This window comes from Cebus imitator, unplaced genomic scaffold (assembly GCF_001604975.1).
Source record: "Cebus imitator isolate Cc_AM_T3 unplaced genomic scaffold, Cebus_imitator-1.0 Scaffold546, whole genome shotgun sequence".
NCBI lineage: Eukaryota > Metazoa > Chordata > Mammalia > Primates > Cebidae > Cebus > Cebus imitator.
In genome coordinates, this window is record NW_016107861.1 from 753,373 (window position 1) to 771,564 (window position 18,192).

The window sequence follows — 18,192 nt, forward strand, 5'->3', positions numbered from 1 at the left end:
GGAGTGGGGAGCTGGGGAGAGATAGCAAGGGGAGAGATGCCAGATGTAGGTGATGGGGAGGAAGGCAGCAAATCACACTGCCACGTGTGTACCTATGCAACAATCTTGCATGTTCTTCCCATGTACCCCCAAACCTAAAATGCAATAAAATAATTAAATGGGGAAAAAAATAAAAAAATAAAAATAAATTATCCATTTCAATAGAATCATCATTGTACTAAGAAATCACTCTGTAAATATACAATCTAGATTTTAGAAAAGTTTTAAGAAAGTTTTATCTGTTATCCTTCTAAATTATCTGTTTACCATTTGAGTTCTCTAACTTGAATGAAATGATATCTTTGTATTTTTTGACACTTGTAATGAAAACTAATTAAACTAAGTGTAAAAACTCTAAGAGGAAAGATGTGATGTGCATACTCATTCTAGGCTCAGGATTTCTCATTCTCAGCACTACTGACATCTTGGGTGGGACAATTCTTTGTTGCTGGGGGCTGTCCTGTAGAATGTGTAACAGCATCCCTGGCCTGTATCCACCAGAAGTTAGTAGCAAACCCCCTCCCCATACTGTGTAACAACCAAAAATACATCCAGACCTTGCCAGATATTCCTTTAAGGGGAAAATTCCTTACAGTCCCATTGAGAACTACTGTTCCAGGCCCAGATTTATCTCTTCTGTCTGTCTGTCTCTCTCTCTCTCTCTCTCTCTCTCTCTCTCTCTCTCCCTCCTTGCTATGTCACTTCCATGGGATCTCTGCTTGACTAGAATGTTCTCTCACTCCAAAATGTCAACTTCACACAGATTCCCTACTTCAAGTATGTTGGTAATTAGCTAATTAACTTCCTCCCTGTTAGGCAGAGCCATCTCTCACATCTCCTTGGAGTCTAGGTGACACACTCTGTGTCAGTGACCCACTTCTGGTGCAATCAGTGGCTTGCCTTGCTTGAAGCCAGCCTCACACTCCTTCCCTGAGCAGCAGATGGGGAGAAGAGCAGGTATGAAGCAAACAGGAATTGTGATTGACAGGCACATCCCCTCACAATACTCACAAGTAAAACCTCCAACTGCAAAGTTTTACCTAATAAGTTCTTATTTAGAGCTTGAAAACAAAACTTTAAAATGACATATGTCTTTCTCTTTCAATTTATCTAAAGATTTGAGATCTCTAGGACAGGACAAGCTGAGCAAAGCTAAAAGTTCCATGTTCTTAAACCATAATCTAGGAAGCAAAACACTCCCATACTAGGGAATCCTTTCCTAAAATTCCCTGCCCCTGATAAAGAGGATTAAAATTCAATAGCTTCTCTCTCGGGCTTATTAATAAAACTGAAACTATTAGAACTTATTGAGAGAACAGGAAATTCAAGAGGGTAAAAATTATTTCATCCACTTGAAATAATCCAGGCACCTTGTCATACAAATTTGCCTGAACAGATGTGAAGAAGTAAGGAAGTTTCTCTTGGTCCCAGTGAAGCCAACTGAATGAAGATTATAAAGGCGTGGGCAGAATCAAAAGTTAGAGTTATGACACAGAGCCTTTTAGGCCATTCTTTAAATCACGGGAGGAGGAATGGATGGTGGAAAATACATGCTTCAGGATAGTGTCTTCTTCCTTGGTAGTGCACTCTTCAACTAAGCACCATTTATCTGTACCCAAACCCCAAAGACAGTTCTAAGTAGGAATACATAGCTTACTCTACACAGAGAAAACTCTAGGAAAAGAAAAAAGTCTTAAAACGTGGTCTCACTCAAATTAAGTTTTCCAGATTCAAGAAAATGATAGAATTAACATTTTCCTGGTTCACTTTTCCCCAAAAAAAGGAAAATAAATCAAACCGTCAAAGTGACTTGATTAGAATGCTGCACCAGAAAAAATAAAGTTAGCATAGCTGGCCTGAGACTGCTATCCATAGAAAGGCCTGCTTGCAAGGATGATCCTAGGTTGGGAACTTGGATTTGGAGGGGTTCCCACCATTCCCTAACTAACAGAAAGAACTCTCTAGGCTTAAACTGTTTGTACAGTGTGATTTATGCTGAACTCCTTCTTTACTTCTGGGGAAGGGAGGATCTGGAATTCAGTACCTGCTAAGCAGAAGATGCTTACATAAGAACATATCTGTAGCTCTTGTAATTCAAACATAATAACAAGAAAAGTTACCTGTTGGCTGTTTTCCTGCTTTCCCAGTGTATTTCACTTCATAAATTTGCTCAAATATTGATATAAGTTCTCTGACAGCTTCTTCCACATGCTTGCTTTTGTGGTTTAGAATTTCAGCCCATTCTTTTGTGTATGTCTGTTAAATAAAGAAATGACTATTATTTTCCAGATACTTAAAAGTGACACTGTGAAAATTAGTCCTATTCCTTTAATTTATAAAACTATAATTAACTTTACTTGAAAACAAAGCTGGAGATAGTTGAAAATGGCATAATGTTTCAGATCCAAAACTGTCAATGGCTAAAAGCACAGCTGCTAAGTCTAAAGAACAGCAAAAAGATGAAAAAGTCCATCTTTGACCTACCTATACCTGACTCAATCACACATAGAAATCTACCTTCACATTCATGTGGGTGAAAACAAAGAAGGCTGAAGGAGTAGAGAGAAGATGATGGCAGAAATTGAAAATCAGATGTGGTTTTAAAAGAAGACATCCAGAGTATTGGTTTGGAGAGTTAAATTAGATAAAGCTTTTAACTGAGCATGATGTTGCATGACAGGCATCAACTTAAGAGCTTTACACGTATTAACTCATTTAATTAAACACTGATCTTGGGATGAGTAATATTATGGTCCTAATTTCACAGCAGAGAAAACTGAGGCTCAGAAAGAATAAGAAATTTTCCCAGGTCACACAGTAGTTGGAAAGAACTGTATTTGGGAGAGATAGCATGGGGAGAAATGCCAGATATAGGTGACGGGGAGGAAGGCAGCAAATCACACTGCCACGTGTGTACCTATGCAACAATCTTGCATGTTCTTCACATGTACCCCAAAACCTAAAATGCAATAAAATAAATTTTTTAAACAATTTTTTTTTAAAAATAAACAAAGAAAGAAAAGTTTTGTCTGGTTTAAAACACCTGTGCTTTGTCTTTCTAAATTCTAATAGTCAGCAAATGCTTTAGAAAGAAGTTGAGAACTAGTCAAATTCAGAAAAGAAAACTGGTTTATAAAGTTCAGTAAGTCTTTTGACATGCCCATAAAATACACTCATTTTAGGAAAAGGAAAATTAGTTGGATGCAGTGGCTTGTGCCTGTAATCCTAGCTACTTGGGAGGCTGAAGCAAGAGGATCACTCATGCCCAGGAGTTCAAGGCTGCAGTAAGCCATGATCGTACGTACCACTGCACTCCAACCTGAGTGACAGCACAAGGCCTCATCTCTAAAAAGAAAAGGAAAAGTAAATCAGGGCCAGGTGCAGTGGCTTATACCTGTAATCGTAGCACTTTGGGAGGCTGAAGAGGGAGGACTGCTTGAGCCCAGGAACCTGAGACCAGCCTGGGCAACATAGCGAGACCCCATCTCTCCAATAAATTTTTTAGAAATTAGCCAGGCATGGTGGTGTGTGCCTGTGGTCCCACCTATTCAGAAGGTTGAGGCAAGAGGATTGCTTGAGACCAGGAGGCAGCAGTGAACCATGCCCGCACCACTGCATTCTGGCCTGGGCAACAGAGCAAGACCCTGTCTCAGAAAAAAAAAATGTAAATACAAGCAGCCACTTTGGGCCTTCAAGAATACATATGCAGAGGATCCTAAGTCCACGCACACTCCTCTCCAGAAAAGTTTTGGGAAGTTCCATATTCCCATGTTCTGCCCCCATGTATTCCCTTCTTGACCATCTAATATGTATCCGAATGCATTCTCATCATTTTTTAGTCCCAAGGGACATGGTGTTCCTCCTCCTATCCAAAGACATGCTCTGATCCCCTCCATGCCCACCAACACTTCTGACCTTGCTCCATCGTTCATTCATTTTGTCCTTTTTAATTTATTCAGTGCAGTGCTAAACACTGGAATGGTAATGGAGGCTAGAAGCCACTTCAGTCTAACAGGGAAAATGAATGTTAAACAAGTAGACAATTCCAGTTGATTATGGCAGATTGGACATATGTGTTTATATATCCTAGCTTTGAAATCCCCTCAGGAACCAGACACTCTAGTTAACTTGGCAGATTGAACACACATGTTTATCTTGGCGTCCCCATGATATATCCAGAAACCTCGACAAAATAACATATAGTAATCTTTTGAAAAGAATATACCCACAAGAACAAATGGGAGAATGTCATATAAGTTCTTCCATATGTCTCCAATACCATATAATAGTAAAGTTAATGGGATTCAACAATTGGTGCTGGGACAACTGAATATCTACTTGCGAAAAAGTGAAATGGGACCTTCTCCTTACACCGTACAAACAGATTTACTCAAAATGGATCTAAATAGGCCTAAAATTTCAGAACTAAAACTAAAAAAACTCTTAGAGGAAAATATAGGCATAAATCTTCATGACCTTGGATTAGGCAAAGGTATCTTAGATATGACACCAAAAGCAGAACAAAAAAAAGAAAAATTTGATAAATTAGACTGCATCAAAATTAAACACTTCTGTGTCAAAGAACACTATAAAGAAATTGAAAAGACAACCCAAGGAGTGGGAGAAAGAAATGTAAATCATATATCTGATAAGGAACTAGTATGTATAAAAACATTATTACAACTCAAAAACAAGACAAATATCCAATTTAAAAACGAGCAAAGGATCTGAATACAGCTTCTAAAGGAAAGCATATAAAAGGTTAATAAGCACATGAGATTGCACGCAGTGGCTCATGCTTGTACTCCTGGCACTTTGGGAGGCCTAGGCTGGTGGATGATTTGAAGTCAGGGGTTTGAGACCAGCCTGGCCAACATGGCAAAACCTTGTCTCTACTAAAAGTACAAACATTAGCCGGGTATGGTGGCACACGCCTGTAATTCCAGCTACTTGGGAGGCTGGCCCCAAGTTGATTTTGTTGACAGAATTTTTAATATCCCTTAATTATTTAACAGTGTTTTCTTATCATAACTTGGATCACAACATTTCCCTGATTTTCTATTCCATTGGTACATCTCTCGAGACACAAGTGTCAGTTGACTCCAGTGAGGAAAACAGAAGACACACCAGCTATTATAACAAATAGAATTAGAGAATTTAGGCCGGGCGCGGTGGCTCAAGCCTGTAATCCCAGCACTTTGGGAGGCCGAGGCGGGTGGATTACGAGGTCAAGAGATCGAGACCATCCTAGTCAACATAGTGAAACCCGTCTCTACTAAAACTACAAAAAAAATTAGCTGGGCATGGTGGTGCATGCCTGTAATCCCAGCGACTCAGGAGGCTGAGGCAGGAGAATTGCCTGAACCCAGGAGGCGGAGGTTGCGGTGAGCCGAGATCGCGCCATTGCACTCCAGCCTGGGTAACATGAGTGAAAGTCTGTCTCAAAAAAAAAAAAAGAATTAGAGAATTTAAGGACCCAAAATACTAACAGGGACACTGACGGCACACAGAGATATAATAGTAACAGCAGGAAACAGCAAGCATCCCTAGACTTGGGAGGAGGATGGAGTTATTAAAACCTGGAGCAGAGAAGTGAGGGGGCTGCCCAGCTGGCTCTGCTACCTCAGGAGCTCAGAGAGGGACCTCATGATGCTGGCACCATGAAGGGCCCATGGAGCTAGTTCTGGAAGGGCTGGGAAAGTCAGCCCTGGGACTAAGTGCTGTTGCCAGAGTGAAGAGCTGTTGTGGGTGCGGCAGCCAGGAACAGAAGGTAAATCAGGAAAGAGCAAGCGCCTTCTCTCTCCTCCAGCATCCTTCTAGACACCCACTGGCAGCCTAAAAGGGAGCCAGCTGGCCAAGGAGAAAAGTCCTATCAGCCCTAGGATCACAGGACAGAAGGAACAATTGAAAATTAACAGAAGAAAGCTTTTTAGTAATTCACATAATCTGTCCTAAACCACCCTTGGATGCTCCAAGACAAGGAACACTGCCCTGACTGCAAGTAGCCCTGGTCCCCAAATATTATCTTCAGATAACAAAAACCAACTTTGTCTCAAAAAATTAGCGTTATGTATGTGGTGTTTCCAAAACTGATTGCTGTCCGGAGGGCGATCGACTTGCTATGTCATGACAAATCATACTCTGCCTTCAATATCATGGCCACCTGATGGTAGGTTTGTGAGAAGACAGCCCAGCTGTTACTAGATCTTAGATCACTCCAGGGCAAGTGACTGGGCATACTGCTCGGCAAGTGTGCTCTTCAGAATTCTGCCTCCTGCATCTTGACTCACACTATTGAGACTTAGCACTACCACTAGAGACTTATTGTATAATTGGTAGAGAGTTTTAGTTTGAGATGATGAAAAAGTTTTGGAAATAGATAATTGTAATGGTTATATAACATTGTGAATGTAACTAATGCCACTAAGTTGTACAATTGAAATGGTAAATTTTATGTTAGTATATTTTATCACAGTAAAAAAGTTTCCAGCCAAAACGAAGAGTGGGGAGTGGGAAATGATTTTGAAAACTTAAAGAGACATATCAATCAAATGTAAAGCATGAACTTGTCTGGCTCCTGGTTCAGAGACAAACTCTAAAAACACAATTTCTATTCACGATAAATATGTTCGTAATCTGTGACTCAACAATTTCCCTTTGGGGTATATACCCACCAAATTAGTGCTTAAGTCCACACAAAAAAAATTTATAAGAATGCTTAGTGTATAACCAAAAGCTGTAAATAATCTAAATGCCCTCAACAGTAGAATGAATAAGTAAATTGTACTAAATCCATATTATGGAATACTATACAGCAATGAGAAGTTGAAATGAAAGAACGAATACATCACAACTGCAAAGATGAATCTCATAAATATAACAAAAGAAGAAAAATATAACATAAATAAAAGAAAAATATAACATAAATATGAACAAAAGAAGCCAGAAATAGAGAATATATGCTGTACCATTCCATTTACATGAAGTTCAAAAACAGGCAAAACTAATACACATTGATAGAAGTCCAATGGTGATGGCTTTTAGGGGTGAGAAGGAGGTGTTATTGGCTGGAATAAAACACAAAGGAATCATTTGGGATACAGAAAGTGTTTCATATCTTGATCATGGAGATAGTTACAAGGGTGTATCATATGTAAACATTCATTGAATGGTGCACTTAAGATTTGTGCACTTTTCTGAGAATATGTTATATGTTAATTTTTTTAAGTATAGAAACTAAAACAAAAAGCAAGCTGAAACCATAGATTCTATGGAGCTTTTTTTTTTTGTTCCATAACCACACAAAAAAAAAACACAAATAAGGCCTTGGATCCCTCACAATGGTGAGAGGCTGGAACTGAGACCTACCCCATTCTCATCCTCGCTTAATATCAGGCAAATCAAGGGCTATTCCCTCAGAGAAAGAGTAGACTAGAAAGGAAAGTCAGCTACCTTGGTTGAGGCGTGGGCTCGGGGAGCAAATTCTCCCCTGAGAATTTACAACTAGCTTACCCTTACATAGTTTTGGGGCTTCAGTTTATACAATCTATGAAGTTTTGGAAATTCTATCCTCTGAGAAACTAACATAAAGTTGCCCCAAGTTGGTAAAACTCCTAGGCACCATGCAGGAATAAATAAAAAGAAACAGGTTCTCAACCAAGGCTGTCCAGCATTCCCACAAATAGATACGTGTGCATTAGCTCACAATCCAAAAATGCAAAAAACACAAAGAAAGAAACCATTCTGGGCAAGAGTTGGTAGAAACAGCACAGAGCAGAATTAGACTCCCCCATTTTTTTCAGATAAGGAAGTTATTTGTAAAATATAAAATATTTTTTAATGTCTAAAGAAAATTAGAATAAAGACGAGAAAAAGATTACATAAAAATATCAGACATATTTGAAAAAGAATACAAAATAACTTCTAGAAATAGATAAGTAAATAGAGTAAATTTTAAAAAGAGGGCAAGGAGAAGTATAGCCAAAAATATTGAGAGTTAAAATTAATGTAAATAGGTCAAAATTACCAGTTTTTTAAAAACAGACTTTCAGAATAGATTTAAAATAAAACACAGTGAAATGTTCTTTACAAGAACAAAAACCTAAAATAGGAGAACCCAAAAAGGATGAAAGTGATAAAATGGAAAAAGACACATCTGAAAAATAGTAACTTGAAAAATCTGATATAATTACATCAATATCAAACAAAATAAAATTTCAGGATAAAAATTTTAATCAATAATGATGAAGGAACAACCAATCAGGAAGATATAATCATCTTAAACTTGAACACACTAAGAACAGCATATTAAAATGGGTCATCTGTTGGGCAAGGTGGCTCATGCTTACAATCCCAGCACTTTGGGAGGATAAGGTAGGAGAATGGCATTAAGCCCAGGAATTCCAGCCTGCAGTGAGCCATGATCTTGCCACTGAACTCCAGGCTGGGTGACAGACTCCATCTCAAAAAATTAATTAATTAATTTAATTTAATTGATTGTTTAATGTTGTCTCAGTTACAGCCAAAACCCCAAAACTGAGAACAAATAATTTTAAGGCTGGGCATGGTGGCTCACACCTGTAATCCCAGCACTTTGGGAAGCCAAAGTGGGTGGATTGCTTGAGCTCAGGACTTCAAGACCAGCCTGGGCAACATGGTGAAACCCTGTCTTCCCCTTAACTCCAAAATTTTTTTAATTAGCAAGGTGTGGTAGTATGCACCTATAGTCTCAGCTACTTGAAAGGCGGAAATGGGAAGATCACTTGAGCCCAGCATGTCAAGGCTGCAGTGAGCGATGGCCATACCACTGCAAAACAGCCTGGGTGACAAAGCAAGATCCTGTCTCAAAAAAGGAAGAAACAAAAAGTTCCGTTCAAGACATAAATTTAGTGCTCTTGAGAGAGGTTGCATTATGTACTGGGCCTTGAAAATGATTAGACAGAGTTCCTGTCTTTGTGCCTTTGAATCACTGTAGGATAAATAGGTATTCAAACAGTTACAATATAACACAGTGCTGAAGAGGTTAGATTTTATCCTGCAAGGACGAGGTGCCACTGCCAACAAGGATTTAAGCTGGGGCGTTTCACAATCAGACTTGACAATGGGGATGGATGTGTTGGAGCAAACATGGAAGCAGACAGACCAGTTAGATCACCACATGAATTGCTAAAGTCAAAATGCTCAGTAAGTGGCTGACCTAGAAAGGGAAAGAACAGGCTGAAATTCAAGCAAAATCTGAGTAAGAAAACAATCCTAGGCCGGGTGCAGTGGCTCATGCCTATAATCCCAGCACTTTGGGAGGCCAACATGGTGGATCACCTGAGGTCAGGAGTTAGAGACCAGCCTGACCAACATGGCAAAACCCTGTCTCTACTAAAAATACAAAAATTAGCCAGGTGTGGTGGTATATGCCTGTAATCCCAGCTACTCCAGAGGCTGAGGCAGGAGAATCGATTGAATCTAGCAGGTGGAGTTTGCAGTGAGCCGAGATTGCATCATTGCACACCAGCCTGGGTGGTAAGAGTGAAACCTCATCTCAAAAAAAAAAAAAAAAAAAAAATCCTTAAGCCTCTCAGGACTGGCTGGATACAGGAAATGAAGGTGAGGAAAGGAGGCCAGATGATTCCCAGTTTCTGAGTGACTTACAGGGAAAGTATGTTGTAGTTAAAGCCATGAAAGAGATGATATGGCCCTGGTAGCCATGCGCAGTGGAAGAAGAGCTGTGAACCACTTACAGAGACCCAGGAAATGCCAGCATTAGGTTGAGGATATTAACAAAATGTTAGTCTAGGGTGTGGCCAGGGTTTTTGCTGTCGAAGCCAAGAAAGTCCTTAGAGCAGCGAATGGAAAAAAAAAAAAAAAAAGCTAAAATGTCTAAATGCTACTGGCCAGAGTTCTACTGTTAGACAGAAATTTCACATTTTAGGTTTATAAGCCAATATTTTTGTGATTATAATTTAATGAACAAATGCATACCTCATTGAGGGTCAACATATCTTCTACTTTGGTAGCACCACTTTCAGGCAGAGAAATCAACACGGTTTTGGCTATCTCTTTTAGAACTGTATCAATACGCATTTCACACAAGTCACTGATCTATAAGGAAGAAAAATGTAAGAAAAAAAACCTTCTTTCCTTTAAAGCAGGTTTTCATCCAAAAGAAGCTTGAGTTATAAATTAATTTAGGAGGCTAAATCTAGAAACTTGAATCTTGAGCCAAGCATAATTTGGTGAACATTTTAGGAGGACATCTGCAAAGAAAGCTTGACATAAAACTAAATTTTTCTTGAGCACTAACATGTGCCATAACCTTATATGTGTTATCTCCTTTAAACCTGAGTCCAGCACAGGAGGCACTGATATCCCAGTTTTACAGCTAAAGACACCAAGGCTATTAGAAGTAAAGTAACCTGGGAAGGAACCCATAGTTAGTAAAAGGTAGAGAATCCTACCCAGGTTTATCTAACTCCAAAGCCTCTGAGTTTGTCTGTTACACCATGCTGCCGTCACAGACTAGCACATCTAAAATGACAGGCATGTTCTATGTAAACAACATGTCAGAAATCAATAGACAATCTTCAATTTGATGATCCTCTCATCTAGTTTATAGTAAATGCATTAATATTAATATTTAAGTGCTCTCCTCTGCCAACTTTGACAGTCTACAATTATCCCATATTCTAAGCTACAGTGCAAAGTTGAACCGTCATTTTAATATATTAAAGGCAAGGTAATTCAGGGATAAGAACAAAGCAACCTTAAATGAAGACACTGATCCAGTAAAAGAAACATAAAAGCATTCTGTTTTAAACATAATGGATGTCCTTTTGGTTAAAAGTCATGCCCTTTAAATAATAATCAAACTATTACTTATATCCTGAGTATTCATAATAATCAATGACTATTACTTTCATAATAATCAAAATATTACTTATATCCTGAGTATTAATGTTGATAGCTTTTTAAATGTATAGATCATACCTTCTTTAAAAGTTGATTGAACATATCCAAAACTGATTCAACTTCTCGAAAGAAGCTTTCCAGTGTTAAAGACGACCATGTTAACACTGTGAGTCCTTGCCTCAACACAGATTCCACCTAGAAATGGCACAAACACAACAGCTTCTATTATTAGCAGGAGCATCTGCACTTATAGAAAAGGATTTATCACCTGCAAATATTACATGTTCTATTTTTTACATATATTTTCCCTCTACTACACCTAATAAAGATGACTTTTTATTTTTAACCATCTTTGGCTGTCCAGGAAACAATCATGAATTTTCAGAAAAAGTGTTCATGATTTAGATTGTTGTTTTTTCAAAGGCAATGAAACTTAGACAAGAAACTCTAAAAAAAAAAAAAAAAGAGCTATAAAATTGAACTAGAAAGAGAGAGAGCCTAAAGAAGAATAGATATTCCAAAATCTGTAGATTTATAGAACCAAAATCTAATTTTAAATAACAGGAAAATCAATATAAACCTTCAGCAATACCAACCTTTTTCATTTTAGGTGTCATCAGATTGACAAACACAGAAGGGACTTCCTGACATAACTCATCGTAATTTTGCAGAAGACCCTGTAAGAAGTTGAAATGACATGTTTTATTTTAATTCATTTAAAGTAGCAGTCACGTTTTGATTCATGCCAGGAAGGTTTCATTATCCCTGTTTCCTCATAGTCCTGCCATCACGACAGCTGCCTACTTAAACTTATGCTGAGTTACCATCCTTTTGCTGTACCTATAAATCACCTGAGCATCTCTTTTAAACAAGTCAATAGCAATCTCTGGATCTTCATTTTTCATATTTACTATTTGTCTTTCTATATGTATATTAAGTAGTTTGAATAATTTTTTGTGATATCTGACATTATACATTTCTCCTTTCTGTTTCTTATCTTCTGACACATTGAAATATACTCATCATTGATGCCACACTTGATTTCTTGAAACAAAATAAATTTAGCTTCTCCAAGCAAACAGAATAAGCTTTTATATTATCTCTTAGATATTGTTTTAGAGCTAATCTATGATGATCAATTTTTAGCTATTTTGCAATTTACTACACTGTGGGGTGGGAAATGCGGATTCAAGTTACTTTACCTCCAAATTAATAATCCTAAAACTGTTTCAATTTTTACCTAACAGTTCCAAAGCTCTTGATTCCTCTTTCCTCTTTATATGTTACTTGTAGTTGGAAGTTTTATTTATACTTGACACTTTCTGAAGAACTTTGACTTTCTTGACATTGTTCAATACTAACTAAAATCCTATAAAATGGAATGCAAACTATATTAGCTTCAATTTATAACAGTACTTTTAAACCCAATCCTCCAAAGTCACAGCTAGCCAGTACAAAAGCCCATGCCTGGCTTTTGATACCAAATCCAGTTTCCACAATACCAATGTCACTCTAGTGTTTTTTTTAAAAAAACAATTAAATACTATTTTTGTAAGAGCTAAAACTATTAAACTGTTGGAAGACAACATGGCATAAATCTTCATGACTTTGGATTTGAGAAAGGATTCTTAGATATGACACCAAAAACGCAAAAGACAAAGTAGATCAATTGGACTTCAGCAAAATTTAAAATATTCATGCTTCAAAGAACACCATCGAGAAAGTGAAAATACAACCCAAAAATGGGAGAAAAAATTTGCAAATCATATGTCTGATAAGGGACTAGTATTAAAACCTAAAATGAACTTTGTAACTAAAAAGATAGACAAATACTCAATTTAAAAATGAGCAAAGGATCTGAATAGATGCTGCTGAAGGAAAGTATGCAAAGGGTTAGTAAGCACATGAAAAGTTGCTCAACCATCACTAGCCATTAGAGAAACAAAGACAAAATCAAAAGGAGATACCACTCACACTCACTAGGATGGCTATCATAAAAATGACAAATAATAACAAGTGTCAGCAAGGATGTAGAGAAATTGGAACTCTCATACAGTGCTGGCAGGAATGTAAAATGATAGTCACTTTGGAAAACAGTCTGGCAGTGCTTCAAAAGGTTAAACGTGGAGTTACCAAGTTACTGAAGCCCTCCTCTCACTATATATCCAAGAGAATGAAAGATACATTCACACAAAAACTTGTATATAAATGCTCACAACAGCATTACTAATAATAGCCAAAAAATATCTAATAGAAACAACCCAAATGACAATCAACTGATAGAGTAGGTAACTAAAATGTGGTACACTATAACCATGCAATCAAATATTATTCAGTCATAAAAAGGAATAAAGTATTGAGACATGAAATGGTATGAATAAACTTAGAAAATACTAAGTGAAAGAAGCCAGTCACAAAAGACATAAATTGTTTGATTCTATTTGTATGAAATGTCCAAAATAGGCAAATTCATAGAGACAGAAAGAAGATTAGTGGTTGCCAGGGAACAGGTGTGGGGAGAGTTGAAGGAAAATGGGGAATTAATGCTAATGGGTTAGGGAGTTTCTTTCTGGGGTGATGAAAATGTTCTGATTGTGGTGATGGTTGTGCAACTTCATGAACATAGTCGTAGCCAGAAGTATTGCAGGTTCAGTTCTGGACCATCACAATAAATCAAATACCACAATAAAGTCAGTCATACAAATGTTTTGTTCCCCAGGGCATATAAAAGTTATGTTGAAAAATATGTAAAGGACCTCTTCAAGGAAAACTGCAAACCCCTGCTCAAGGAATTAAGGAGGACACAAACAGATGGAAAAACATTCCATGCTCATGGTTAGGAAGAATGAATATTGTGAAAATGGCCATACTGCCCAAAGTAATTTATGGATTCAACACTATCCCCATCAAGCTACCAATGACCTTCTTCACAGAACTGGAAAAAAACACCTTAAACTTCATATGGAACCAAAAGAGAACCCACATAGACAAGACAATCCTGAATAAAAAGAACAAAGCTAGAGGCATCACGCAACCTGACTTCAAACTATACTACAAGACTACAGTAATCAAAACAGCATAGTACTAGTACGAAAACAGAGATATAGACCAATGGAACAGAACAGAGGCCTCGGAGGCAACGCCACACATCTACAACCAGCTGATCTTTGACAAACCTGACAAAAACAAGCAATGGGGAAAGGACTCCCTGTTTAGTAAATGGTGTTGGGAAAACTGGCTAGCCATGTGCAGAAAGCAGAAACTGGACCCCTTCCTGACACCTTACACTAAAATTAACTCCAGATGGATTAAAGACTTAAATATAATACCTAACACCATAAAAACCCTAGAAGAAAGCTTAGGCAAAACCATTCAGGACATAGGCATAGGCAAGGACTTCATGACTAAAACACCAAAAGCATTGACAACAAAAGCCAAAATAGACAAATGGGATCGAACTTCTGTGCAGCAAAAGAAACAATCATTAGAGTTAACTGGCAATCAACAGAATGGGAAAATTTTTTGCAATCTACCCATCTGACAAAGGACTAATATCCAGAATCTAAGAAGAACTAAAACAGATTTACAAGAAAAAAACAAACCACCCCATTCGAAAGTGGGCGAAGGGTATGAACAGACACTTTTCAAAAGAAGACTTGCATAGGACCAACAAATATATTTTAAAATGCTCATTGTCACTGGTCATTAGAGAAATGCAAATCAAAACCACATTGAGATACCATCTCATGCCAGTTAGAATGGCGATCACTAAAAAATCTAGAGACAACAGATGCTGGAGAGGATGTGGAGAAATAGGAATGCTTTTACACTGTTGGTTGGAGTGTAAATTAGTTCAACCATTGTGGAAGACAGTGTGGCAATTCCTCAAGAATCTAGAAATAGAAATTCCATTTGACCCAGCAGTCCTGTTACTGGGTATATACCCAAAGGATCATAAATTGTTCCATTATAAAGACACATGCACACATATATTCATTAAGGCACTGTTTACGATAGCAAAGACCTGGAACCACCCCAAATGCCCATCAATGATAGACTGGACAAGGAAAATGTGGCACATATACACCACAGAATACTATGCAGCCATAAAAAACGATAAGTTTGTGTCCTTGGCAGGGACATGGATGAGTCTGGAAACCTTCATTCTCAGCAAACTGACACAAGAACAGAAAATCAAACATTGCATGTTCTCACTCATAGGTGGATGATGAACAATGAGAACACATGGACACAGGAAGGGGATCATCACACACTGGGGTCTGTTGGGGGGTGCTAGGAGAGGGACAGTGGGGTTGGGGAGGTTGGGGAGGGATAACAGGGGGAGAAATGACAGATATAGGTGACAGGGGGATGGAGTCAGCAAACCACCTTGCCATGTAAGTACCTATGCAGCAACCCAGCACGATCTGCACATGTACCCCAGACCCTAAGGTACAATTTAAAAAAAGGAAAAAGTATATTGATACTGTAATGTAGCCTATTAAGTGTGCAATAGTATTATATCTTTAAAAAATGTACACACCTAGGCTGGGTGAGGTGGCTCACACCTGTAATCCCAGCACTTTTGGAAGCCAAGGAGGGTGGATCATGAGGTCTGGAGTTCAAGACCAGCCTGGCCAAGATGGTGAAACCCTGTCTCTACTAAAAATACAAAAATTAGCCTGGCATGGAAGCATGTGCCTGTAGTCCCAGCTACTCGGGAGGCTGAGGCAGAGAAATGCTTGAACCTGGGAGGCGGAGGTTGCAGTGAGCCAAGATCACTCCACTGCACTCTAGCCTGGGCAACAGAGCAAGACTCCATCTTAAAAAAAAAATGTACATACCTTAATTTAAAAATACTTTATTGCTAAAATATGCTAACAATCATCTGAGCCTTCAGTGAGTTGTAATCTTTTTGCTGGTGGTGGGTCTTCCCTCAATGTTGATGGCTACTGACTAATCAGGATGGTGGTTGCTTAAGGGTGAAGTGGCTAAACAAGAGAAAAGTGACATTTGCTGTATCAATTCACTTTTCCTTTCACAAAAGATGATTCTGTAAGCATGTCATGGTGTTTGATAGCATTTCACCTACAGTTGAACTTTCAAAATTGGAATCTCTTGTCTCAAACCATGCCCCTACTTTATCAATTAAGTTTATGGAATATTCAAAATCCTTTGTTGTCATTTGACAATGTTCACAACATCTTCACCAACAGTAAATTCCACCTCAAGAAACAACTTTCTTTCCATGTTTAACGCCTGGCTGGCAAAAAATGAAAATGAAAAAGAAACCACTTTGCTTATCCATAAGAAGCAACTCTTCATTTGTTCAAGTTGGATCATGAGATTGCAGCAATTCAGTCACATGTTCAGGCTCTACCTCTAATTCTAGTTCTCTTGCTGTTTCCAGCACACCTGACATTACATGGAAGTCCTGAACCCCTCAAAATCATCTATAAGTTTAGGAATCAACTTTTTCCAAACTCCTGTTAATGTTGTTATTTTGACCTCTTCGCATGAATTGCAAATGTTCTTAATGACATCTAGAATAGTGAATCCTTTCCAGAAAGCTTTCAATTTGCTTTGCCCAAACCATAAGAGAAAACATGATCTATGGCTGCTATAGCCTTATAAATTTATTTCTTAACTAATAAGACTGGAAAGTCAAAATTACTTCCTGATTCATGGGCTGCAGAATAGGTGTGTTTGTAGGCATGAAAACAACATTCATCTCCTTGCACACCTCCATCAAAGCTCTTGAATTGCATTGTTGATGAGCAGTAATATTTTGAAAGGAATTTTTTCTTTCTCAGCTGAAGGTCTCAACAGTGGGCTTAAAATGTTCAGTACAGTATAATGCAAACAGATAGGCTGTCATCCAGGCTTTGTTGTTCTGCTTATGAAGCACAGGCAGAGTAGATTTAGCATAATTCTTAAGGGCGCTAGGATTTTCAGAATGGTAAATGTGCACAGGTTTCAACTTCAGGTCAGCAGTTGCATAAGTCTCTAACAAGAGTCAACCTGTCCTTCATAGCTTTGAAGCTGGGCTTTGACTTTTCCTCTCTAGCTATGAAAGCCTAGATGGCATGTTCCTTCAATAGAAGGCTGTTCTATCTACCTTGAAAATCTGCTGTTTAGTGTGGTCACCTTCATCAATGATCTTAGCTAGATCTTTTGGATAACTTACTGGAGCTTCTACATCACCACTTGCTGTTTCACCTTGCCCTTTTATGTTATGGAGATGGCTTCTTTCCTTAAACATTTAAACTCTTCTTCTGCAACTTCCTCACTTTTCACAGCCTTCATAGAATTGAAGAGAAGTAGGACCTTGCTCTGGATTAGGGTCTGGCTTAAGGGAATGTTGTGGCTGGTTTGATCTTCTATTCAGAACACACAAACTTTCTCCACATCAACAATAAGACCATCTTTCAGTTTTGGGGTTTTTGTGAGGCAGGGGGTTGAGGCAGGGTCTCATTTTGTCACCCAGGCTGGAAGGTAGTGGATGGTTCACTGCAGCCTCGACCTCCTGGGCTCAAATGATCCTCTCACCTTAGCCTCCCCCAAGTAGCTGGGACTACAGGCATGCACCACCACCTGGCTAATTTTCATATTTTTTGTAGAGACAGGGTCTCATCATGTTGCCCAGGCTAGTCTCAAACTCCCGAACTCAAGCGATTTGCCCGCCTGGGCCTCCCACAGTGCTGGGGTTATAGGTGTGAGTCACCGTTCCCAGCCTTGTTTTACTATCTTATCATTCACATGTTCACTGGGGTAACACTTCTAATATCCTTCAAGAACTTTTCTTTGTACTCATAACTTGGTTAACAGTTTGGCACAAGAGGTCTAGCTTTTGTCTGTCTTGGCTTTCAACATGCCTTCCTCACTAAGCTTAATCACTTACAGCTCTTTATTTAAAATGAAAGATGAGACTCTTTCTTTTACTTGTACATTTAGAGGCCATTGTAGGGTTATCAATTAGCCCAATTTCAATATTGTTGTGTCTCAGGGAGTAGGGAGGCCAAAGAGAGAGCAAGAGATGGGGGAATGGCTGGTCAGTGAACCAGTCAGAACACACAACATTCACCGATTAAGTTTGTGATCTTATGGGGGCGTGGTTCATGGCATCCAAAAAGATTATGAAAGTAATATCAAAGATCATGGTCGCAGATTGCCATAACAAAGCTGTAATAAATTTTTAAATTGAAATATTGCGAGAATTACCAAAATGTAATAGATGTGAAAAAGGCACAT

The 18,192-nt window shown here is 38.4% G+C and overlaps 1 protein-coding gene across 1 annotated transcript in view; it reads right to left on the reverse strand.

Moving 5' to 3' along the window:
* Positions 1-18,192, reverse strand: part of DNAH8 (dynein axonemal heavy chain 8) — a 327,601-nt gene that overhangs the window by 244,072 nt on the left and 65,337 nt on the right. Inside the window, exons 19-22 of the mRNA XM_017515278.1 lie at positions 11,538-11,618; positions 11,020-11,136; positions 10,015-10,134; positions 2,160-2,295 (exon numbers count right to left, since the gene is read on the reverse strand). Of these exons, the coding sequence (XP_017370767.1) occupies positions 2,160-2,295; positions 10,015-10,134; positions 11,020-11,136; positions 11,538-11,618 (454 nt within the window). The remainder of the gene's footprint in view (positions 1-2,159; positions 2,296-10,014; positions 10,135-11,019; positions 11,137-11,537; positions 11,619-18,192) is intronic.